At 56.4% G+C, this 17,220-nt stretch overlaps 3 protein-coding genes across 3 annotated transcripts; 1 reads left to right on the forward strand and 2 right to left on the reverse strand.

Moving 5' to 3' along the window:
- Window positions 1–802: 802 nt before the first annotated feature.
- On the reverse strand, window positions 803–2,545 carry BESB_059510 (uncharacterized protein; the record flags this gene model as incomplete). Its single annotated transcript, XM_029364365.1, has 1 exon — window positions 803–2,545. The coding sequence occupies one exon, from the start codon at window positions 2,543–2,545 to the stop codon at window positions 803–805; it is 1,743 nt and encodes a 580-aa protein (XP_029219073.1).
- A 1,885-nt stretch (window positions 2,546–4,430) lies between these two features.
- Window positions 4,431–5,721, reverse strand: BESB_059520 (uncharacterized protein; the record flags this gene model as incomplete). The annotated part of the gene is made up of 7 exons (XM_029364366.1): window positions 4,431–4,661; window positions 4,720–4,851; window positions 4,908–5,056; window positions 5,113–5,262; window positions 5,312–5,462; window positions 5,521–5,614; window positions 5,672–5,721. 7 exons carry the CDS (start codon window positions 5,719–5,721, stop codon window positions 4,431–4,433), a joined length of 957 nt encoding a protein of 318 aa, XP_029219074.1.
- A 1,113-nt stretch (window positions 5,722–6,834) lies between these two features.
- On the forward strand, window positions 6,835–16,148 carry BESB_059530 (uncharacterized protein; the record flags this gene model as incomplete). Its single annotated transcript, XM_029364367.1, has 14 exons — window positions 6,835–7,082; window positions 7,514–8,002; window positions 8,623–9,533; window positions 9,837–10,201; window positions 10,548–10,812; window positions 11,257–11,459; window positions 12,023–12,129; window positions 12,579–12,686; window positions 13,096–13,176; window positions 13,436–13,533; window positions 13,838–14,033; window positions 14,386–14,477; window positions 15,040–15,131; window positions 15,567–16,148. 14 exons carry the CDS (start codon window positions 6,835–6,837, stop codon window positions 16,146–16,148), a joined length of 3,837 nt encoding a protein of 1,278 aa, XP_029219075.1.
- Between the last annotated feature and the right edge of the window lie 1,072 nt (window positions 16,149–17,220).

Consider the following 17,220-nt stretch of genomic DNA (forward strand, 5'->3'; position numbering starts at 1 on the left):
AAGCCTTTAGCCAGCGTCCGTATCATATTCGACTCGTGGCCACACCTACTCTTGGTAGATTGTGCTGGAAGCGCATGAGATGCGAGCGAGCCAAGTACGATTGCATTTGGATTGAGCAATGTGGGGCGTGTCAGCCCCTCATCGAAGTTGTGACCTCGCACTGCCGGGTTTGGTGTTGATTTCGAACCATTCGCAAATAGATGTGGTTCGCTGTCGAAAACCAGTTCACTTACAAACAAAACTGGGTACTATGTCATATTCGTGGACTAACTGCTAACCGCCTGAGTGACAACGCCATCTACTGCACGTTATCTTTGCCCATGCAAACGTCTCGGGGACGCGTGCGTCATGGCACGCCAGTGTAGGACACCGTCTACTGCAGCACGGAACGCAAACGCACTATAATTGTTCTGTATCTTTCACCCTGCGTACAGCGGGTCAGACCGGATTTCCGAACCAGCGCTGCTAGGCCGCACGGATATGTCGACATTACCGAGAGCGCGGTGCTTCTGTTTTCTCCCGGCCATCCACTTTTGAAGTGAGAATTCTAATTTGCAACCCAGCGCCTCGGGAGGGATGGCGAGTCCGACTTCTTTAAAAAGCTGTCTGGTCAGCTCTCTACATACCAGCAAGAAAAACAAGACGTGCCTAAGTGCCTGGCCAGCCAGACACAAACCCGAACCCCCAGAAGCTTCGCTATTGGCACCACAGGGTATCGCACACACAGGCTCCCACTCGGTCACAGCACTGGATTCACCCCCGTTCCGGGTACAGCGTACAATTCATGCCGGCGACTGTCGCGTTAAAGAAGTTCACAAGAACTCTCCGATGGCTCCGGTGTACTCCAGGCCGCCTTCAGACGCTGCTTGAAGGCGTCAGTGACAGGCCACACCTTTGATGCAGCTTCATTTTGCAGTACAGCGAAAAACGTGCCGCATACTGCTGGGACCTCAAGGTCAGATGCATGACAGAAATGTTGGAATCCGCTGACAAAAACGTGCTTGCCTCCAGGGAGGACTTCTGAATACCTGAGAAACTCAGTCTTGGTTATCATATCCATGAAATCGGACGGGCCGTTTGACCAGTCCGGCAAAGCTAAGCAGAAAGACAGAGGCCGCGACTCTCCCTCCACCCCTTCGCTTCCTTTGAGCCAACAGAGTATCCGCGTCACCATGCGAGCCATAATGACCTCGTCGAAGGGCGGATTCGCCTCAAACGAGCCCTCTACAGGTTCAAACGAAGAATCAAAGAAAGAACCCCCGCTGCCAAACATCACGTCAACGTCCGGAAAGATCGAGCAATAGTCGGCGAGGTGCACGTTGAAAGGGGAAGCGAAGAGCTCACAGTTGACTTGCATGTCATCGTGAAGGACGTCGAGCACTCTGGGAGGTATGGCGTAGTGCAACCCTTTTCCTTGATTCTGGCTTCCGCATATCGAATGATATCTGCATAAAAGCGCAAAGACTGCGGAAGCGAAGACGGCGCCTACCGGTTCCATAATCCGAATTCGACCTATAAGGTCACGCACGCATGTACATGTCCAGTTGCCTTCCACCCAGCCCCGACCTTCACAGACACAGCTGGCATCCGGGTCCGTATGATACAGAATGTCAGTGTCGTCTGGAAACTCAGTTCTACCGTTCCCGCCCTTCAGAATGAACCGCCTCCATAAATGAGCTAGCTTGTATCCCTTGGTGCTAAACTTGATCTTTAGATTAGGATGTACGCCCATGTCGTAACACGGCTGGTGTTTGAGAAGGGAGCCCAGGTCATCCACAAACTCGAAAAACTCGTATCTTCCGCTACTCGTCCACCTGATAGATCCGAACTGCACTTCGCCCTCTGTAGAGAGTATCCGGCGTCGCTTGAATTGCCGAGGCACCGTTTCCCGCAATTCAAACTGATTCACGCTGTCTGTTCCATGTGTGCTGTCGGCGGTCGCACACGAGTTGCAGAATTCTTGAACTCGTGCGGCAGCGTCGGAGGAAATCTTCTGAAGTTCCTGCACAAGCCGGGACACCTTCTTGACGTACAAGCACTCAACGACCGGCCTCGCCAGTCTGACTGTCCAATACACGTCTTCTTTAGAGAGACCTCCTCCATCTGTCGTCGGACAAGCAGCCGTACCGCTCCCGCAGGCCATATCTTCCCCGGCTGATTCCTGAGGGCGCGTTTCATCGGTGTCATGCATCAAAGTGGGCTCAGTGCTACACGTACTGAGACATGAGCGTTCCTCGTAGCTCTCTATCTCAAGCATCCATTGCTTGATCGGCTCCAAATCTTTATTGGAGAGTGCTGACACAGCCTGTGGGCGTGCGCGCATCTCCAAGGAAAGCAGCCGAGCGAACCGCACGACGTTTCTGCGTGTCTCGAAGTCCGTATGCCCAATGTGGATCTTCATGGGCAGGTCATCGAGGATTTCTCGTTCAAGTGAACGACACCTGGACTCTCTGTGTTCCGAAGCTTCAGGTGAAGTTGCCGAAAGTGGCATCAGTGAAGGAAGAAGGGGATCGACATGCGGAGTGGCGACCGACCGCCGCTCCATGAGCCACCGGTTGAAAGACTCCCGAGGAGCGTACCCACACCTTCTTTGTCGAGAACAACTATTAATCATGGTAGAGTGAGATTCCTCGATGCCTTCCATCAAGGTTTGGCATAGCTGGTCGTAATGAACGCGCGTGTGAAGCAACTCACATTGACGCAGCACCTCAATGTGCGGCCACCATGCGTACGGTTTGTTGCACACCCAAAAAAGAGTTGACCCGCAGCAGCCAGCTTGGCATACTGTCCAACCACTTGTTGAACCTGAATCTTTACTCAAAACGGTTCCGCTGACCTTACTGAAAATGTACGCCTCCCTTTGAAGCAGGGAAAAGCCGCCGTCGTTTGCGGCCGCCGTGGCCGGTACCTGTGTCATCTCTCAACGACCTGCTCCTATCGGTGTGGACTAGGACTGGACAGGAACGATTTTTCTATCCAAAACCACCTGGTAAAGGCATCCAGAAAGCGGAGTGGCGTCCAGCAGTGAAATATGCGGGCTTCCCGGAGTCCGCGCATGCAACAGCGGTCGCTGACAACAGCAGTTTTCACAGGCAGTGTGGATTTCCGGTTACCGATGCCCTCCTGACGGCATTGTTTAACACCCATACTGCACTCGAATCTACAGGCATTTGCAGATTTCTGCGTGCACCTCAAGCAGTGTTAGGCTTAGCGGCCCGTTGCCAAGAGACACATGCCAGATGCAGTTTCTTCGAGTGACCCGGGCGACAGCATGCTGTGGTGAATGCATGCGTGGAAACCCCTCGACAAAACAGCTGCTATTGTGAATGCAGAGCGACATAACTGAAGCATTGAGCCACCAAATATCGTCACTCAAGAAGTTATATGCGTGTGCCCCTCATTATTTCCATCTTTTTGGTATGGATGCTAAAATTCCTGTTCGAGGCAAACCCAACCAATAACGTTGGGAGATAAAGAGCTCCGTCTTTGTTTGAGTCTCTCTCCACCTTCGCAGCACTGTGTTTTCGGTGGCGTGCACACACCGCTACGAACGAGACGCAGAGTCATTTGTTTCATTCAAAGTATGCATGTAATTCACGGGTGGTTGTGGAAACCGTCTTCCCTGTGGTGCTTCCGGCAACGAAGGTGCTGTAGACGGCTGCCCAGTGGAGAACAGTGGGAAGCAGCGGCATCACCTACTTGCATACCAGCCGCCGACGTTGGTCGACAGAACGCTGCATGCCTCATCCAGTATGAGTTTTTTTCTTAGTGTGTGATCGGAAGTTTCCCCGCTGCTGCTGGGCACGTAGACCTATGTGGAAATCAAGCCCGAACAGCCGGTCCCGCGATCAGTAATGCTTGTGAGAGAGGAAAGTAGACACTCGTGGGAGCACGGAGCAGATTCACGCATAAAATGATAGTGTTTCTCTGCTCATTTAGCTCAGTATTGGTTTATGCTTCTGTCCATAAATTCTGCTCTTATATGACAGACAAAATGGAAGATACTCGTGTCGTCCTGCGACAGGAACGACCCCGGCATTGAAAGACAAGCTTTTCAGGGTAATTATTGTGTTACTTGCCATGATACGACTCGCAACAACAGATAACCACCCCGGCTCTGGTGCCGGACGCAGCGTGACTGGTAGGCACTGATAGATCCTGTGATCGATACCGGAATAACCCGTGGGGCGCCAGTGTTGGCGTTAAGCAGGAGGTCATCGTCGCCGTGTGACGAGCACAGTTCGCATGCGGATACGTTCGCGTGAGTACAACTTGAAAGCACGGGGATCTGCCGCAGTTATTAGGCATCAGCAAAGCGAGATTGACACGGAGAGGCAAGATTGTAAGTTGGTTGATCCACAGGCTAATATGCTTCAGGAAGTCAAAGATAAGGAAGCCCTGCAAATACAGGATTGGCGGCTCCCATGTGGCTAGGCAGCGACTCTGTCCGAGTTTTTGGCATTAGGGACTGATTCCGCGTTCTCCATTCTTTCTTCCTCAAGCATTTTCTGTAGGTAGGCCTGTCCTAGAAGCCGGGCTGGACTCTCATAGAGCCACTCGATATCCCCCCCAATTAACTGCTTCAAAATCGACACCTTTGCTGCAGTCTCATCAAATTCATTCAAACAATCCGGAAGACTCATTTGCAGGACGGTGTCAACCTGAGAAATCGTAGTTTAAGTTGGGGGCAAAACCAGGCTGACTGATGATAGACCTCACCAGTCTGAGTTCAAAATCTACCGCATCAGCGGTCGAGGTTCCGAGCATAGACCCACACTCAAACTTCCTCCTCATTGTAGTAGCGGCTTCATCCAGTAGCTCTGCCCTCATATCAACGCTGTCTTTTGCTTGCTATGGCAACAGGTTGAGTGTACACCTGCGATGAGTTTATAAACTGTGAGCCTCACTCTGAAGCACGCGTAGCCGGTCCGTAGAAGCGCATCGTTTTTCGCACCAAGGAGCTTTACAAGGCTGTCTTCCTTCATCGCAGACAGGTTCTCGAAGTCAACGTGAGCGTGTGCTAGAGTTATTTCTCTATCAACGCCAGTGCGTGCCTCTGTTAGTTGTGTCTTGTGGCGTGAGTCTTGTTAGAAAGGGTGTATCTGCGCGTACCGGCGTCCGTGGTCGCAGCCATTCTGTCTCCTGATTCTACGCCCAAGCGGCCGAGGAGCTCTTTCACCTGACAGACACGTCTAAAGGTTTCACGGTCTGCTTCCTCGCTCCGGCGTTTCTTTTCCGTCATAGTCTCATCAAGCTCTTGCTCTGGGGCAGCGGTTGGGCCGTTTTTCGCAAAGCTGCTTCATTAGCTTACTCAACGCAGAGTGCGCCGACATCTCGTGTTCGATACTCTTTTCGATACTGATGCGCGCTTCCTCATGATATTTGACCTGTTCGTTTCTTTGTCGGAGGCGTTTCTGAGACTCCCATATTTCAGATTCAAGCTCCATGACATCTTGCTCGAGCTGAAGGTCCATGTACTGTAGGCAGCACGCAACGTGCAAGTACCTGTCGAAGACATACGGCAGCACAAAGCTTTTCATTTTCCTGTTGCTTGAGTCGTTCGGTTTGCAAGTCATAGTCCAGGATCCGCTTAGCTGCCTCGAGTTCACTCAACCTGCCGCGCATTCAGAAGCTGGTAAAAACGAAACGGAGTGAGGTGTAGAGAATTCACCTTGCAAGTATACCTCTATACGCATCACTATGGCATATGTCGGCCATCATCATGCTAACGCGGCTGATACGTACAAATGCTTTTGACTATACAGAATCGCCTTCAATGCTGAAGAACTATTCTGAGGACCGTCCGCGGTGAAGACAACTAGAAACACAAGTGGATGTACACCTCGCTCCACCCCCCGAAGGACCCGGGCACAGTGACTGATGGCTGGGACACAACAGCGATACCACCTGAAACAGCCAGAGCAAGATCTTTCTGTTTGATAAGCACACGGGCCGTTGTAGTACTGCAACAGCAGGCGAAAACCAACGCGGCAGTCGGATGAGTGCCACGGCCCTCGTCATTCAAATGCTGAACAAATTTGCCAGTCTTCAAACCCTCTGCTGCATACAGCTTTTCCGAAAACGCTGCACGCGTAGAGCAAACAGCGTGGCCAGTTACTCCAGGGCAAGCCCCGGCACGCCAGGTGCTCCGCGTCGTGTCAGAAGTAAGAGGACATCTTTAGTCACCCGCAGCAGGGCTGATCCTCAAACTCGCGAGCAAGTGCGCAGCGGCTACGAATGTCGCATGGCGTGGTCATCCACTTTGCTGTTGCAAATGCTTCACTAGAACGCTTATAAGGTGAGAATTCTGCTGCATGTGTAGTGGCAGCTTCGCGGAAGTGTTTGGTCACCCCGTTGTCTCTTTGCTTGTCTCCTGCCCTCGCGTTTCATGCCGTCCCTTAGCATGCACACTGCATGCAAAATCAAGGGTTATTCGGAGCTGGTGAAAGACAGTCGGGCCCGGTCGACTGTTCATGTTCTTGTGGCAGAACTTTTTCCATGGGTGTTGTCACACAGGTAGCGCGTGGCGCTAAAGTGTCTCTGCTCATTCATGCCCTGCTCGCGCCAGCTGTGCGCTCCATTTGGGCACAGTGTGTTATCTCGTCTGACGCCCATGAATGTGAAATGTCACGTCCGAAGGAGCCCAATTTTAGCCCCCATACGCTTCTTATCGTCATCGAATAACGATTGTACGACCCGATTGCTGTGTTAATTTTCCTGGTGGCCCATGCATCTGACGTGTGGCCTCCAGAGAACGGGGGGGACAGCGCCTTTTACGCCTGGCATGTTTCTCGCGCCTTACGTTAAAACGCTCCGTCCCCTTTCGATTTAACAATGGAGGCTGCAAGTCATCCTCAGCCCGACTCCGCCCCACGGGAAGGATACGTTGTTTCTCAGGAAATGGATTGTCTCCCTTCTCCCGCTGACCATTTTGAGCGAGCGCTACAGGTTCCGCCGTCTGTGGAAGTTGTGCTTCACAAACTTCTGGATGGTCTCGATAGGGCTGTCAATGCATGGCAGGTCCAGCAGTTGTTTTTACTGCAGCAGGAGCTCTCCGCGTTCCACTTGTCTTTGCGGGAACAGTAAGGTTTGTGCGATGTGCGATAATGTTACTGTTTCAATAGCCAATTATCTTTCATGCAACATATGCAAGGACCGGGACGAGATTCGCGGTGTCCGACACATTCTTTTCCTTCCATATGACTCACCTCCAATCTTTCAACGAAGGGGTATCTGAATGGAGAGGGCATGGTCTGAGTTGCCACGGGTGTGAGGGCGACTCTCTCCTGGTATCACACTGTCAGTGAATGATGAGCAATACCATAGTTCCTCGGTGAACGCGTTGGCCTTCGAGGGCTGTTTCCGTGCTCAACATTATGCGCGTGTAAGTGAGACGAGCTCGTGATGGTACCCTCTTTCTTCATGGATTCTCGCTTCGGCGGCAGTTTGGTATTCCCTTTGCATCGTACCACTCGCCCTACCTGAGAACTCCTGTGTTTGTGCCTCGACACAGGTCTGCCAAGCTGGACGCCGAGGCGCAGCGCTTTGTAAAGACGGAAACCACCTGCACTTCGGAGACAAACAATGCAGCGAAACTGCCTCTCTCCTCTCTTGTTTTCTCGCTTCTCATTCGGCTTGTCCTCCGTTCCATTGCGAACCGTCCCCTGTTCGAGGAGGCTCAACCGCCTGCTAACGCTTCCGACGTGGCCTCCTCCACCGCGTCAACTTCATCCTCCCCATTCTTCCAGCAGATTCGTCGCTTCTCTCTCCTCCTGCATGTGAACGAGGAGCGGGCCCTATTCTCCCGCTACCCACCACTGCCTACCCTGGAAATATCCGAAGAGCCCCTCTCTTCGTCCTCGTCTCTCTCCTCTTGCACGTCGCTTCACACGTTTCTTCTCACCGCAAAGGCTTCGCTGAAGGCGAAGCGCATAGCTGTCGAGCAACTGTTCTCCTTCCTGCATGACTCCGAGCTCCAAAACCTTCTCACACCCTCCATTCAGTAAGCGCCATTCCATTCATCGTCGTGCCCGTAACGGCCTCCGCAGCTCTCTTGGTCTGACACGCCATATTGAATGGTTCAGTGCAAACGCTTCCGCTTGATCTGCCCTGGTATTTTGGCTTTTTCGCGTTGTTTCCTGACCTGCCCTCTCCGTCGCATCCACCCTCACTCCGCGGGCGTCCACGGTCTACTCTCGTTCTCCATGCTCCACAACTGAGTGGTGCAGACGTTTTACCAAAGACGACAGGCACAGAAGACATGCGTTTGCACTTAGTCCTGTGGTGTTCGTTCTGCTCACGCGCTCTCTCTTCTCCGCCCTTGCGTCTAGTTTCCTCGCTCTCGCAGTGCCCGCCTCGCAGGCGTTTCTCTAGCTAGCTTCCGTCCTCCAAGCGTGTTTTCCTGTCGAGTATTTATGCGTGGATAGCGTAGTGGCTCCGCTCCTTGTTCTTCCGGGGTCGCCTCGCGCGACCGCTCCTGAATCGAGTGAGCCGTCGTTGCGCGCGTGGCGAATGCTGCTGCGCACGCGTGGACTACCACGGTTTTTCGGATTTTGAGTTCATCAAAGACTTACCCCCACGGTTTCTGTTTGCCTGTTGTGGTTTTTTTGCGGCCCCCTTCAGAGATTTCGCGGCACTGGAACTCGTGAAAATCGACACGACCCTGCGGGCACTGCTGCCCGCTCTGCGGCGGACGGCGACGGTCTTGGCGGATGCAACGGCCACAGAGGCCCTGCGGGCTTCCCTGCGTCCCTCCTTTTATTCGTTCGCGCTACCGGGGCAGGCGCAGACTGGAGGCGAATCTTCGGCAGGCGACGAAGCGCGACACGAGGAAGGAAGTGCCGGCGTGCTGGCTACGCGGCTCTTGGCTCTGTGGTCGACTTCGCTGCGCCGGTTTCTCCAGGCTTCGCTGGGGGTGTACGTACCGAGCTCGTCAGACAAGCAGCGCGCGCTCATCGACCTCTCGTTTGTTGCCTTCAGTCCAGCAGAAGCCTCGCCTCACATTCTGGAGGCCTTCCTCGCTTTCTGCTCGCCGGCCTCCGCGCGCTGTTTAGACGACGGCGCCGCCTCGCTTTTGCCGGCGGATGCCGAGCCGCGAAAAAGGAGGAGACACCACAGTCAGGACGGCGATGGCGCCGGAGAGCCGCTCGCGAGTCTCGACATCCTGAAGGAGGTGCTTCTGTGCTACAGAGACTTCATCGCGTCGGTCTTCCACTCCCTCGAAGGCGCCTGGAGAGCCTCGGGTAGGGCTCGTCCCTGGCGGGTGCGAAGCGAAGACGAGGGAGAAGAAGCTCGCGAGCGAGAAGACTTCTACGCGACCTTGGAAGAGGCGTCTTCACTCTCGCCTTCGTTCTCAGCCTTTATTGAAGCCAGCGACAGCCAGGAACGCAGACGACGAACCCGACACTCTGCGCGCACACACGGAGATGCAGAGGCGGAGGAACCGCAGCCGTTCCTCCCTCTGCATTTCCCGGGAGCTGCTGGAGAGAGGCCCAGTGTCGTCGACCGCCTCCTGACGAGTTCAGACGATCCAGGTGAGCGCCGCGCCCGAGGAAGGAGACGACGCATGAGCAAGAAAAGTTACAAGAAGGGCGCACAAACCAGGGGGGGAAAGGCGAAGGCAATCCTAGGCAGATGCCAAGCCTCCGTCTATGTGCCGATAGATCGAGTCTCTAATGAGGTAGCCCCGGAGGCTCCAGACAGCTAAAGAAGTTATATAAAGGCCAAGAAGTATCTAGGCCGCCTGCATCACCAACTAAGGCGGCTCTGCCCAGACAGACGCTAAAATATTAACCTGCCCCCTCTGCGTCGTCTCCCGCCTTTGCGGCTCCTCGCAGCTGGCCTCCCGCACCTTCTGCGCCTCATCACCTGCCTCGTGGACGCCCTGCTAGCGCGTGCGGCGCGGGCCGTGAACGCGACCGGGTGCTTGGCCGCTTGTCCGCTCTTCGACGCCGCGAAAGCCGCCGAAAAATGTCCCTCGTCTGCGAAGCGGGCGCGCGCACGGGGACACGCGGCTTCCTCAAACGCCGCGGGTCGCTCCGCCGAGCAGGCCCCCGCAAGGGCGGCGCCGGTCGCAGGCGGCGATGCTGGGTGGAGGGGGGACTGCGAGGCGAGCGCTGAGCCTGAGAAAACGACGCTGGGGAGAGAACGCGGAGATGACAGAGCAGACGAAGCACCCGGCAGCAGGGAGACGACCGACTGGGTGAGTCGCGAACCGAGGCATCATGCTCGGTAAGCAGCGTTGGTCCTTGCCTCGCCGCTGACTGCCTGCGCCTGCGCTTTAGCTTCCTTTTCGCCGTCTCTTCCCCCTCGTCGGCGGTCGCTCTTAATCTTCCGCGTTGCACGAGTCTCGGCTCGCGTGTCTCTCGCGCGTTGTTTCAAACTATGTCGCTCGCCGTCCTCTCACCTTCCCTCTCCCCTCGCAGCCCCGTGCGTGTTTTCGTGGATGCCTCGCTCTTCACGTCCCGATCATCGTCCGTGGTCCGTAGGTTTCTAAGCGCCGTTCTCCCCGTGCGCCGCCGCGCTTTCTCCTTCTTTCGCGTCTGCAGGCGTCCGTAGAGGCTTGCGTGCCCCTGGCGTTCTCGCTCTGCGGCTCCTTCCTGAAGCTGCTTCGGCTCTGTGTGGACATGGGCCCCGCCCTGGCGTCGGTCTCCCCCGGGCTCGCGCCTTCTGCAGGCGGGAGCGGCGGCGTGGAGGCGTTTGTAGCTGAGGCCACGTCGGCCTGTCTACGCCGCTGCATGCACCTGGAGAGCCTCGCGAGCCACCTGCGGGCGCGGCGCGGCTCCAACGCGCCGTCGTGCGCCTGCTCTGCGAGTGAGAGTCAGAATCTGGCAGGAACTAAGAGGGCACAAACAGGGCCTTGGGGGTTCCTCGCCTGGGGAAGGTTGTTTGAAGAGTGTTCCCACCCGAACTCGAAACACCACACGCCGCGACCATCGCGTCGCTCTAGAGTGGGGCGTAGCTGCCCCAGGAGAATGCGCGCGGCGCAGGAAGGCGGGGGCCCGCGCATCTGCCGCCGGGGAAGCACCGTTGTGGGAGACACCTCGGGCGTGTGCGACAGAACACCACCGAAGTCTCTCCGCCGTTTGTGACGGCTTTGCAGCGGACGTATAGGCCGTGGCTCTGCTGGTCTTCGGCCTTCGTAGACAGTCGGGCGCGTTGTTAGTTTCTTCTGAGTGGTCCCGCGCCTTTCCTCTCAGCCGCTGCTTCTCCTCTTTTCACGAGTTTTCTTCTTCTTTGTTTTGCCTCTGCGCGCAGCCTGCGCTTATCCGCGAACTACGCGGCTGGCGCTGGGCTTCCGCTGCGCACCGGCGCTCGTGGCGGTGGCGGTCCTCTGCACGCGGCCGCGCACGTTCGTCGTCGACGGCGAGGCTCTTCGCGATGAGGCAGTCGAAGAGCAGCTGGCTGACGAGACCGAAGACAGTCCTTTCGCGCTGCCGTCGCTCTTCGCCGCGATGCAGGTGAGCGATCCTTGTGCTTCGCTACCGCTTTCATGTCTTTTCTGGCGGCCTCAAAGGCCCGGCGGAAACGCGCGGACTCGGCGCCTCACGGCGGACGCACTACGCGTTCAGGCGCACCGAGTAGTGCGGCTCGCCTTCTACAGCAGTGTGTGGAGACGCGTGATGGCAGTCTGCGCATGTGTTCCTGATGCCTGCGTCGCTGTAAATCGGTCTTCTTGCCTCAGTTGCGAGGAGTCCATTCCCTAGAAACATGAGCCGGGAGACGTGAGGTCCTATGCATCTAGTGTGCGCACTCCGCACCCTGCGTCGTATGCATATATATATATATATATATATATATATATATATATATATATATATATATATATATATATATATATATATATATACATATGTATCTTCAAGGTCAAATGCATGGAAAGTATCCCTCTTAGGATGGCGATCCGTGTGCATGTGTAAATGCTAGACAAATGCCTTTCCGGATTCGGCTGCCGCAAGACTTATGTTCGAGGCGCACGATTGCCTTTCCTTTTGAGTTCTCGCTGTCACCGCGCTTTTCACAGGCAGACGAGGACTTTCGCCGTGACGTTTTTTCGGTGCTCGCCTTCGATTCAAAGTTTTCGTTCCTGCTCTACCGCCTTCCGTACTCCCTTGCGCGGGGGGCTCTCGAGTGAGCGAAAAAGGACTAAAAACGGGTAGCAACCGTGTGCATAGTTGTGCGTGTACGCCGATATTTATGCCGCGCTCACGCTGAGCAAATGCGGGGTTTCAATCAATAAGCGAAGGCGTGACCATACATATATTAGCAAACGACAGCGTCTAAAGCGAGTCACTACTCACACACCCCCTACCATAGTAGCAATGGCGAGAAGGATCCAATTCACAAAAACATCGGGCATGTATATTCGTATGTACGCCGAAATGGCGTTCACGAAGCCGAACGCGGGCGAGAGAGGAGGGGCGAGCAGCGTCTTCCATATACATATGCATATACATGCATGTGTCTGTAGTGAGCACACCTCCCGTGCCCGGTGCGGCGCCTCTGTTGCTGCCTCGGCGCTTATCGAGAGCTTTGGCTTGCTATGTGCTTCGGTGTGCGATCGGCTGTGTGTCTGCCAGGTTTCTCGCGGCGCATCAGCCGAACGAGGCGCGGCGGCGGTGGCCGTTTTACGTGCTCCTGTCCTCTGTGCGAGCGCTCTACGAAGACAGACAAGAGGACGGAGCTTGGTGAGGCTTGTCGCTTCTCGCTGTGTCGCTTGAACTCAGCACGCTAAGCGTCTTGGCCCTGCCAACGCTGACCCACGCAGGCGCTGGCGGCGTTCTGCCTGTCTTGTCTTTCGTCCTTTGTACGGCGTTTCCGCTCCCTAAAAAGTCCCCCTGCTCGCGTTCTCGACGTCCACACGTAGGCGCGAAGTGCGCCGAGGCTCCTAGTCACTGTCACCCACCCCGGCCCCTCGTCGGCGGTGTGACTCTCGCACGCAGGCACTTGAGAAGCTACAGAAGTGTGCACGTGCCGAAGGAGGCAGCTGGGCGGCACTAGGCGTTCAAAGGCGGAGGGGTCACCTGGGTAGGCGTCGCGGTGCCGTCAGGTGCCTGATCTTCAAACTTCCGTTTTCGTGTTTTCTTTCTCTCGCAGGCTGGAGTCGGCCATTGCGTCCACCTGCATGCATCAGCCAGCTGCTGCGCGGGCCTCTCAGTCTCTCTGCTTCCCGACATGGTGTGGCTGAAAAGAACTCATGGATTCGCAGCTGGCCTTGCCGACACGAGAGGGCATGCCTCTCTTGCGCGTTGTCAGAGACGCATGGAAGATGGCAGCCGTGCGCTGAACATCGATGGGGCTTGCGCGCGTCTGTAGCAGTGCAGCCCGCGCCTCGGTGCGGGCATCACCGTAGGACTTTCGCGGATGCGCGGCAGGTGTGCGCGCGATTTTGCAGGCATTTTGTCTGGCGTTCGCTCGTGTGTCGTCTCGTCCGCAGGCAGGGGCTTCAGGAGGCGAGTCTGAGCGCCGACGGCGACGCCTTCTCGGTCGTGGATCTTTACCGAGACCTTCTGGCTGGGGCTTCTGAGTGCGAAGGTGAGGAACTGAGAATACAAGCAAATAGGGAAGCAGCATGCCCGCGAGGAAGGCAGGCACCTTGAGCGGCGAAAGATCATTCCGTGCGTCGTGCAAGGCCTTTTCAAATGTCTTCTCTCCATCTGTTTCGGCTCGAGGGGCGCCCCGCAGAGCTCAGGGGGTTGGGGCACTCCGCCTGAGTGACACGAAATATTTTCGGCGCGCACCACCACAGGGGTTCTTTTCTTCGTTTTTTCGTTGAGTTTCGTGTTTGCCGCTGGTCATTCGCTGTGGCGCTGGAGTGTCGTTGCGTTTCTCTCTGCAGACTTCGTTCCCCAGCGTCTCTTCTTCCTCGGCCTGGCGCGGACGCTGGCGGCGGGTCCGCGCCTGGAGGTCTCCAACACGACGCTGCGCCTCCAGCAGCAACTGCGGCACACGCAGATGCGTTCGTTCCCGCGCGCCGTTCTCCTCGATGACATCGCGCTTGACATGCTTTGCGCAAGTCTGCAATGCGCCCTCCTGTACGCCAGCCACTCCGCACGCACTAAAGCCCTAAACGCTAAACAGAAATATACATGCATTTGAGCAGTGGATCTCGCTTCTTCCAAATGCATACGTATGTAGCCGTGGGGAGTCTAGGCTCCGCACACGTCTGCAGAGCGGATGACGGATACTTAGATTGGTCTCCAGATAGATAGATATGTATATCTGTATACCAATATATAAACAAATAGATAAGCGTATATATAATGTACATGTATGGGGCCGTGTATGGGGGGGCACGCGGGGCGGGGGGGGTTCCTCGTTGATTGGTCTGTCTCGGCGACGTTTTTCAGCTGCCTATCGAGATTTATTCGAGTGTGGGTTCCGCAGAGGGCGCTGCCAGGGCGTGTTGGAGAAGATAGACGTCTTTGAGCAGGTGATCGCCCTCGTGGAACGGCGCCTGACAGAAAATTTTGCGAAGCGTAAGTGTGCCGCCCGAGAGTTCAAAAACGCTCCGTGTAGTGCACCGAAACCCAGGCGCGGATAGCTACGAAAAGCCTCCCATGCTACGACTACGCGAATGAGCGGAAGTCTGAGAAAACCGAGAGACAAAAGCGTGCGGATGTCGTTTTGGGGTGTGTCTGGAGTGACGGAATTGAAGAGAGAGCTCCCAAGTCCTGATGTCCATGGATGTGAAGTCTGAGGCGCGCAAGTCACTGTGCAGGCGTCTCGGCGCACGTACCCGAATATACATATACACAGATATCCAATATCTCTGGATATATATGCATTCGCACGCGCACGCAGCACCGCGTCTGCCAACCAACAAGTCTTATTTGGTGTGTGGCTGCTAAGATTCGTTTTCTGTCGTGGTCGTCCCGCGAGTTTCTGAAACACCCACACGCAATCACCTGCCGGCCTCTGCATATGTATATGCGTATCCATATGGAATGCATATATACTCTCTGCAAGCCTGTGTGCGCCTGCGGGCGTCGCTGTGAGCAAGCTGACTGCGCGACTGCGGGTGTCCGTGCATCTCCTCAGACCGTTTGTTCGCGCTTCGGACTCTCCGCGAAGTCGCGCGCCTTCTGCCGACACTGCTTCTCGCGGAGGCCCTGACGCGCCCTTTGTTTACGGTGAGGCTCTCCCTCGAAATCAGAATCACCTCTGGCAAGGAAACTCGATTCTCTTTGTCGGGAACTGATCGCGAAAGGATCTCGCGGGCCTCGCTCGACTCTCGTGGCGGCGCTTCGCGTCAGAAGGGAGGGGGTGAACGGCCTGAGCCTCATCACGCAAACTGCGGTCAGACGTGTCGTTCTCTTATACGTTCCTCGTATCCACTCAGGGAGCAGCGGACAGCAGATTTTCTTTCTCCACGCTTGGAAGCAGCTCTGGTGGGCTCTCTCGGGCGGTTTGTCGCCGGCCGGCTTGAGTGCTGTCCGCAAGATCTTCCCAGCGTCGAAGGACGATCCCCGTTCTTCACGACGTGTGTCTCGAGTGCGTGAGCCGTGTGTCTGTCCTTTGGCTTTGATGTCGTGGCGGGTGAGTGCTCCTCTCCTTCGTGTGTTCAGCAATTCTGGTCCCTCGTCTTCAGAGTGGACTCGCTCCTCTTTCTGCCTCTTCTGTCGCTTTTCCGCGGCTCAGAGGGGGGAACGTCTTTGCTCGATGCGCAGCAATCTTCCAGCAGCGAACCGTCCTTCTCCGCCGGCCTGGGCGCACTGCTGGAAAGTCTGTCCTACGAGCTCCTCTGCCGCTACGGCCCCAGTCTTTTAACGCTCCAGCCCAACACAGCGCCGCCGGATGAGAACGTCTTTAGAGCCCTGAGCAGTCTCCTTTCTTCTCGCGGCGCGGAGGTCCCGACCTCCTCCTCGCCTGTCGCCCCCCCCCCTGCGTCTCCTCCTTCAGCCGCCGAGAACGGGCTGGGGGGAAGCGGGGAACCGAGCGCGGAACGGCGTGAGAAGGAGCTCGATTTGAAAGACTTGCTGCTGGTGCTGCTCGCCTTCTACGTTCAGAAGCAACAAGAACTCGCGGCGGCGGCGACGCAGGCCTCCTCTGCGTGCAACCCGATGCGCCTCAGCGGGGACTCCTCGCCTCGACAGGTGGGCGCAGCCGCGGCGGTCGCCTTCGGGCCGCAGGATGGAGCCTGTCTGTGACCGCCTCCTCTTTTGGGTCGCGGAGTCGCGCGCCGCAGAGACACCCCGCAGGGCTCGCACCCCACTTTTTTTCCTCTATGGGCTCTCGCTACACTGTTCATGCCGTCCGCGCTCGTGGGGCCTCTGGGCCGCGGCGGCAGGAGGTGAGAAGGCGAAGATGAAGACGTGTGTATGTTGTCTGTCGAGGGTCGCAGCAAAGGCGCGAAAGAGAAAAAAAGTGGCGAGCGAAATGCCAGACACACAGAGGAGAAAATGCTCTAGTCAGGTTGGGAGGGAGGGGTTGCTCGCCGACTCACTGTGAAGCTGTTTGGCCGCGGTGTAGTCTGGCGGGCCTCCGCGCCTTTCTTGATTGGCATGGAACGCGTCGCAGCGCTGGGAGCGGCAGGGGGGGGAGAGCGGGGGAGGGGGGGAAGGGCGGAGCGTGAGTCCAGTCGGGCGATTTCCTGTCACGAGCGCTGGTTTGGAGTTGTTTGGAAAGCTCTTGCCATCACAGCCGACGAGTGTGTGGCCTGTGGCTCGCCAGCTAATGGCTGCCTACAGCGGTGTCCGCGTGCCCAGAGAGCCTCTGAAATTAATCGTGGGTGTTTCACGAGGAGAACGGGTGTGGCCGCAGAGAATAAGCTGGAGCTCACTTCTCTCACGAAAGGCCTTTTCGGCTCATTGAACCCACAGGATGGCGCCGACATAGCGGTCGACGAGAGTCTACCCACGGCTTTTTCCAGTTCGTTTCTGCTGCAGCCCTGGCGGAGGCGATCAGCCGCGAGCCGCAACTTGAGTTCTATAGGGAAGTGGCGAACGGGCGAGGGGCCTTTAAACAGAAAAATACGAAACACACGTCGCCGGCGCGAGCCTCTCAATGGGTCGCGGCGGGCGTTGAGGCCGAACCGCCGGCTTCAACAGCAGATGAACGTGGGAACTCTCCACGACGCGCCGAAATGGAGACCTCAGCTAGCAAACGGGCCCCGAGACAGGACGCTCTACACAGGCTGCGGCGCACCTGCTTGAGTCACGCTGATGGCGGGATGGTAAAGCACGGGCGCAGACTGGCCGTCACCAAACGTGGCAGCTTCCT

The sequence above is a fragment of the Besnoitia besnoiti genome, chromosome V (assembly GCF_002563875.1).
Source record: "Besnoitia besnoiti strain Bb-Ger1 chromosome V, whole genome shotgun sequence".
In the NCBI taxonomy this organism is placed as follows: Eukaryota; Apicomplexa; class Conoidasida; order Eucoccidiorida; family Sarcocystidae; genus Besnoitia; species Besnoitia besnoiti.